Source organism: Triticum aestivum, chromosome 2D (genome assembly GCF_018294505.1).
Source record: "Triticum aestivum cultivar Chinese Spring chromosome 2D, IWGSC CS RefSeq v2.1, whole genome shotgun sequence".
In the NCBI taxonomy this organism is placed as follows: domain Eukaryota; kingdom Viridiplantae; phylum Streptophyta; class Magnoliopsida; order Poales; family Poaceae; genus Triticum; species Triticum aestivum.
The window spans coordinates 575701844-575708195 of NC_057799.1; the positions used below are offsets into that span (position 1 = coordinate 575701844).

A 6352-nucleotide genomic window follows, 5' to 3' on the forward strand; every position below is an offset into this window, starting at 1 on the left:
GCCGGTATATTTAGGTAAAGGAGAGACGCCGAAGGATAATTTTTCCTCCTCTATGACGGATTACGGATTGGTTAGGTGTGTGTTAAAGGAGTAAAACCAACATTTTACTCCTCTAACGCCGGATAAGCGACCGGTTAGAAATGCTGTTACTAGACTGATACTAGTATCCTATTCCATCATCTCAATCAGCAAAAAAACACTTGATGCCGGCAAAAACTAATACAAAAGCTGATTACCTTTGATGCTAGAATCTGCTTTAAGTACATAATAGGTACATTGACACAAACTATACCATCATTATCTTCCTTTCATTATTGATTTGTAAACACTCGCACTCATTTCAAACATGCCTCTTTCTTTTTCCAAGACCACACGAACATGCCTCTGAGCTATACATGGCATATGCCCACGTGCACACAAGTGGGCTGCCTCATCAGAAGGAGTTCAGAACAGTGACACCAGTCTCACCAAACCACATTCATCGGCTGAAAAAAAGCCTTTAAATACCACACCCCGGTGACACCACGGGACCTCCCTCCCTGTTCCGCTTCCGCTCCAGGACACGGACGAGCCTCCGTCCATCGCTCCTCCCTCTTCGCGACATGTGAGTTCTCCTGGTTCTTTTCCTCTCATTTCCTTTGGATCGCGCTACCTCGTTCCTCTTTTTGTGATCTCTCGGGGTGATTTTGCGCTTCTTTCTCGACCGTCCGTCGGATCGTTTCCTTTCGATTTTTCAGCACTGATTCGAAAGTTACATCCGGAACTACTGATACCGAATCAGGAATTCGTGGATAGATTCCTGCAGCTAATCAACTCCTCCGCGGATAGATCGGCCTCCTCATTTCTCCATAATGTTCTTGTCTTTGTTGATTCATCTCTGTCAAATTATCTGGGCGAGAGCGGTCTTCAGTTTATCTATGGTGTACTGTCTTAGAGATAAGAGCAGAGGATCTGCTTGACTGCTCGCTGTGTTCATAGAGACATAGATAGACTGAACTGAGAACTAATTTGTTCGATCAGGGGAATGGAGATGATCACGAATGTGTCCGAGTACGAGAGGCTCGCCAAGGAGAAGCTGCCCAAGATGGTGTACGACTACTACGCCTCCGGCGCAGAGGATCAGTGGACGCTCAACGAGAACAGGGAGGCCTTCTCCAGAATCCTGTAAGCTATCCTCCAAAGTAGCAGGTCTCATGCTTTTAGCCGTATCTATTTATTGTATTTTCAACTTCTGAGCTGTGTCTATTTGGTGGTATGCTGCTAGATGAACTCTGCTTGTTTTTATTACCGTCAGCAACTAATAATTCAGGAAAAAGTAAGGCGGTAGAAAGAGTTTGAACATTATTTTTTGCAAGGATGACATAAAAGAAACTATGTAGTATAATAATGGCAACTGTCATGTCAATTGAAAACTTTTGCATTTTAAAATATTTGGAGATGGCGTAGGATAAGGCCCAGATGAACCCTTGTGGAAAAATTTACAACCCCACTGTTAGGAGTACAGGTTTAGTCCTGACAGACTGGGCGTAAGTGGATTGGCTTGCCTTTTGATTAGTATATAAGTAGATGGTAGCAGACCTGGACAAATGACATTGGATCTCATGACATTGAGTAGAGGACAAGGGATCAGACGAGTCTTGTTGTCATATGTGGTTCGGATGGTCAAAGTAGATGACAAGTTCGTCAGGAACTCTCAGAGAGGATAAATGACATCATCATACATACATACATGCATGGGCAGAAGTATCCCTGTTGAAAATAGCTCATCAAAATTCAAACTTCTACCTTTTGGGACTAGGAGAATTTTTGGGCATGGACCAAAGATGCCCTAAGGATCATAAGCATCTATCTCATTGCACACTAATGATTTCATTTTGTTTTCAGGTTCCGACCACGCGTACTGATCGATGTGTCCCATATCAACATGGCCACAAACATCTTGGGCTTCGACGTCTCCATGCCGATCATGATCGCTCCCACGGCCATGCAGAAAATGGCTCACCCTGAAGGTTAATTCAACCAAATTTGCAATCCCCGTCTCCTTTTTCTTTTCCAGAACAATGTTCTCATGGAGAAGTTTATCTGCCATATATGCAGGAGAGCTTGCTACTGCAAGAGCAGCAGCATCTGCAGGGACCATAATGGTTTGGAAGATCACTTGACTCTTGTAGTAGCATCTTTGATCTTTCCCAATATTCATTGTGCTGATGTTTTATACTATGGTTTATGCTTTTTTCAGACATTGTCTTCATGGGCTACTTCTAGTGTGGAAAGGGTTAACTCAGTAGGACCCGGGATACGTTTCTTCCAGCTTTATGTAGGTGTCATCTTCAGCTAAATAAGCTAAGAGACTAATAACATATGGAAATTCTTTCCTGTTCTTTAACCTGACCAATTGACCAAGGCGTGGACCATTGGCTGCATCAGGTTTACAAGGACAGGAATATAGTTCGGCAACTCGTGAAAAGGGCTGAAATGGCCGGGTTCAAGGCGATCGCCCTCACCGTCGACACTCCGAGGCTCGGCCGCAGGGAAGCTGATATCAAGAACAGGTCCAAATCCAACAGATGTGCACATTATCATGCCAATTGACTGAATAAATGGTCTATTCCATTTTACTAGGAACTGCACAATCTGCACTCTGAAATCCGAATTTATGATAACTTTTGACAGGTTCAACTTGCCTCCACATCTGGTGCTGGAGAACTTTGCGGCGCTGGACCTCGGCAAGATGGACAAGGTTAATTGCCTGACATCCAAGCCAATCGTATCGCAGGAATTGCCTAAGTAGAATGCTATTATCAGACATCTTACCATGTCCTTTGTGGCTTGCCAGACAGATGATTCTGGGTTGGCTTCCTATGTTGCTAGCCAGGTCGACCAATCTCTTTGTTGGGAGGTACTTTTTCCCCCTTTATTATTTATTTTTAAATGTTGTTGGAAGTTATCATTAGCACTTCGCCCTGAATGGAATAATGAACACTGATGATGCACAAATGCAGGACGTCAGGTGGCTGCAGACAATTACCTCGTTACCGATCTTGGTGAAAGGGGTCATGACTGCAGAAGACAGTGAGTTTTTTCAGCTTCTGAATCTGAGATACACGCCTCCGTTCCCAAAATGCTGCATCTCTTTTTGCTATGGCGGCCTGTCAGTCACATGAAGAAACTTGTGCAAAATGCAGCTAGGATTGCCATCGAATACGGCGCGGCCGGCATCATCGTGTCCAACCATGGCGCTCGGCAGCTGGACTACGTCCCTGCAACCATCAGCTGCCTGGAAGAGGTATGCGTGCCAACCAGTAGCAAGCCGCACCTGTACTTCTATGACAAATTGCAGATAAAGTTCAGGAAGCTTCAGTGAAAAAAATTCTTCATGCATGCATATTGACCAAAAGTGTGTGCAAACAAATTCAGGTGGTCAGAGAGGCGAAGGGGCGGCTGCCGGTGTTCCTCGACGGCGGCGTCCGGCGCGGCACCGACGTGTTCAAGGCGCTGGCACTGGGAGCCGCGGGAGTATTTGTAAGTACAGACACACTCGACCTGCGTGTTTCTTTCTTGGCCGGCGATGTTGACGCTCGGTTTGGCGTGGCAGATCGGGAGGCCGGTGCTGTACTCGCTGGCGGTGGACGGCGAGGCGGGGGTGCGGAAGGTGCTGCAGATGCTGCGGGACGAGCTGGAGCTGGCCATGGCGCTCAGCGGGTGCCCGTCGCTCCGGGACATCACCCGCGCCCACGTCGTCACAGACGGCGACAGGATCCGCCGCGCACGCCTCTAGATGGGGAGGCGCGCCGCATCCGCCCTCAGCAGTACGTGCTTGTGCGCGCGGGCGCGCGCTGGTCGATTTGAGATGCCGCTCGTTCTTGTGCCTCCGTTTGATCGATCGATGTATCGGGCAATAAATTCGTAGAAATAAAGTGTGGAGAAGGGCGCATGCGTTGTCGTCGTGTAGTCTGCCCGCGAAATGCTGTTTATCACGTTCTGATTTTGGCGACTACGCCCTCTCTGTCGGGTTTCGTATTGTTGTCATTCTGAAAGCATGTCTAGCAGAAGCCTTATGATTGAGCCCTCTATATGACTGCTCAAATTGAGTTAAAAAAATGTGGTTCCTAGCCGAACTCTTAAATTTAGCTCTTCTCACATAAATTTAAACATATATCACAATTCAATTCAAACTACATTGCATAACACAGATTAAAACTAGTCGATTTGAAAGAAATATTTTTTGTTTAAAAACTAATCTTCTTCCTCAATTCAAACTTAAAATGGGTGTCGGCGTCGGAGTCTTTTTCGGCCAGGATTTTCTCCCAGTCCACGGTGCCCGGGCTGAAGTCACTGCACAAAAGATCGATCACTTTCGGCCCCTCCTGCTGCTGCCGCACGTCGTGGTACTTCTTCAGCGGCAGCGACAGCAGGTCAGTGAAGAATCGGGAGGAGGCGAGGCGTGCGCATAAAATCGACCGTGCCGAACCCCGGCAGCTAGATCCGGCCATTTGGCGAGAGTTGGGGGCGATGCGCACCGACGTGGCTGTGCTGCGGGCGAGAGTGCCGACAGATGGTGCGGGTGGATTTGGGCGACGCCGGAGTGAGCCAACCCAAAATCAAGCGCGAAGGCCCAAACATTGCATTTTAAGTGCTTACTTGTGAAAGCCTGACATAAGAATCTAAAAAATAGAAGTCCGAGCCTAAGCCCCAGTCGAATTACCTTTTGGGTTGCAAACAAGGCTCGAGCCCGCTTAGTGAGACAAGAACGACCCGGCCTGACTTAGTTATTCAACTTTTCAAGCCTAGTCTTCTAACAAACTCTCACCTTTAAAATCTCATTCTCTTCTCCTAATATTGCTAAACATGTTTGGTATAGTCAATGACATACAAGAAGGAATAATATACTCTTTGGTTTTACTAGCAAAAAATGCCCGTGCGTTGCAACGGGAGAAAAATTTATCACACGTGTTTTCTAATTACCCTGAAAAATAAATATATTTTCAAACAAAATTTGTTTTACTCATAGTTAATTTGCAAGCCAATGTCATATCTTCAATTCTGATCCAACATGTGATAGACAGGAACTATCAAGAAATTCTCAGGGGCATGTGTGACTAAAAAGATGAACAAAACTGAAAGGAAATATAGCTTTGCTTGTCTCTTTTCTCATTGTGCACTTGCCTCTCAGATAAAAATGATATGTTAATAACAACATTTTTTTACGTTAATAACAACATATTAAAGTATGCATTATCTAAAGACTCATAGGGCCTGAAAATAGAAAATAACAACATATTAAAGCATTCACTATCTACAGACCCCAAAACTGAACAACATTTGTACCATGGTAGCTTGAAGCCCTCAACATTAAGAATAAATCAGATAAGCAAATAAAAAATCGCATGTGAAAGAACATGTGGTGCCCCATGTTTGGTTTTGGTAATTGACGACAATCTCTATGGACTAATGGTTGCCTTGAGTTATATTTGAAGGTTTTGTCCATAGGATTTTCTTGGAGTACATGTGTTGGTTTCAAGGAGAGTTTGTGTTGACCAAGGTGCTATTAAGAAATTATCCAAAGATTGGTCATGTGAGAGTTGAGCTTATTGCAAGCATGTCTTGAAGAAGAAGATTGTGTGATCATTCATGTTTACCTTCAAGACATCATCCAAAGAAGAGAGTTGGAAAGATTCTAGGTTGATCAAGACTAAGTCAAGAGTGAATCAAGTTGATCAACTCACAAAGCGTAGAAGATGTACCGAGAGGGATCAAGTGATCCCATGGTATGGTAAGCATTGTCCATTGTGCTTTGTGTACTAACCCATGGTCTATGTGAGAGTTCTATGTGGGGTTAGGTACGTGTTCATGGGCTTGCATCAAGAGGAAGATATCACTCAACTCATGGAGAGGATGACATCAAGTGGTGATCGTCATCAAGATTGCCGTGTGCAAGTTCAAGTGGAGCATCACGAAGAGATCAAGTGCTTGAAGCTTGCCGTCCATTGTGGTGACAATGGACTTGTGAAGATGTGCCGAAGATTGGCTCACCCATAGTGGACTATGGGGGAGTAATCATCTAGTCTTCATCGAGCCAACGCAATCAAGAAAGGTGGTCCAACTTGAGGGAGTCAAGATCGTCATAATATAGCTCATGTGGACCATGTGCAAGGCAAAGGTTTGCCCTTGATAGGTTTTCTATTTTACCGGTCTCATGGTGGTAGTTGGGAGACCGGGTTATAGGATCGATAGCCGTACTATCAAGGGGGGCTCTCAAGTGAGTAGCTTGATCATATCGTTCGTCGAGAGCTCAAACCATTGCATCCTTGCATAATGTTTCTTGGTTCTTGTTTGGTTCTCTTTGTGAGTC

At 45.2% G+C, this 6352-nt stretch overlaps 1 protein-coding gene across 1 annotated transcript; it reads left to right on the forward strand.

Annotated features, from left to right (window-relative positions):
• The first annotated feature begins 372 nt into the window (after positions 1-372).
• Positions 373-4073, forward strand: LOC123054632 (peroxisomal (S)-2-hydroxy-acid oxidase GLO3). The gene is made up of 12 exons (XM_044478436.1): positions 373-604; positions 1021-1164; positions 1885-2009; positions 2098-2144; positions 2240-2317; positions 2428-2552; positions 2674-2740; positions 2837-2899; positions 3003-3072; positions 3186-3286; positions 3418-3522; positions 3596-4073. Coding segments are annotated over exons 1-12 (1110 nt in total). The 5' UTR covers positions 373-602; the 3' UTR covers positions 3779-4073.
• The last annotated feature ends 2279 nt before the right edge of the window (positions 4074-6352 follow it).

Bases quoted from the DNA above. Each gene is read 5' to 3' on its own strand.
- LOC123054632 (XM_044478436.1), top strand. The intron at 1,165-1,884 runs GTAAGCTATCCT...TTTTGTTTTCAG, and splicing joins GAGGCCTTCTCCAGAATCCT to GTTCCGACCACGCGTACTGA. The intron at 3,523-3,595 runs GTAAGTACAGAC...TTGGCGTGGCAG, and splicing joins TGGGAGCCGCGGGAGTATTT to ATCGGGAGGCCGGTGCTGTA.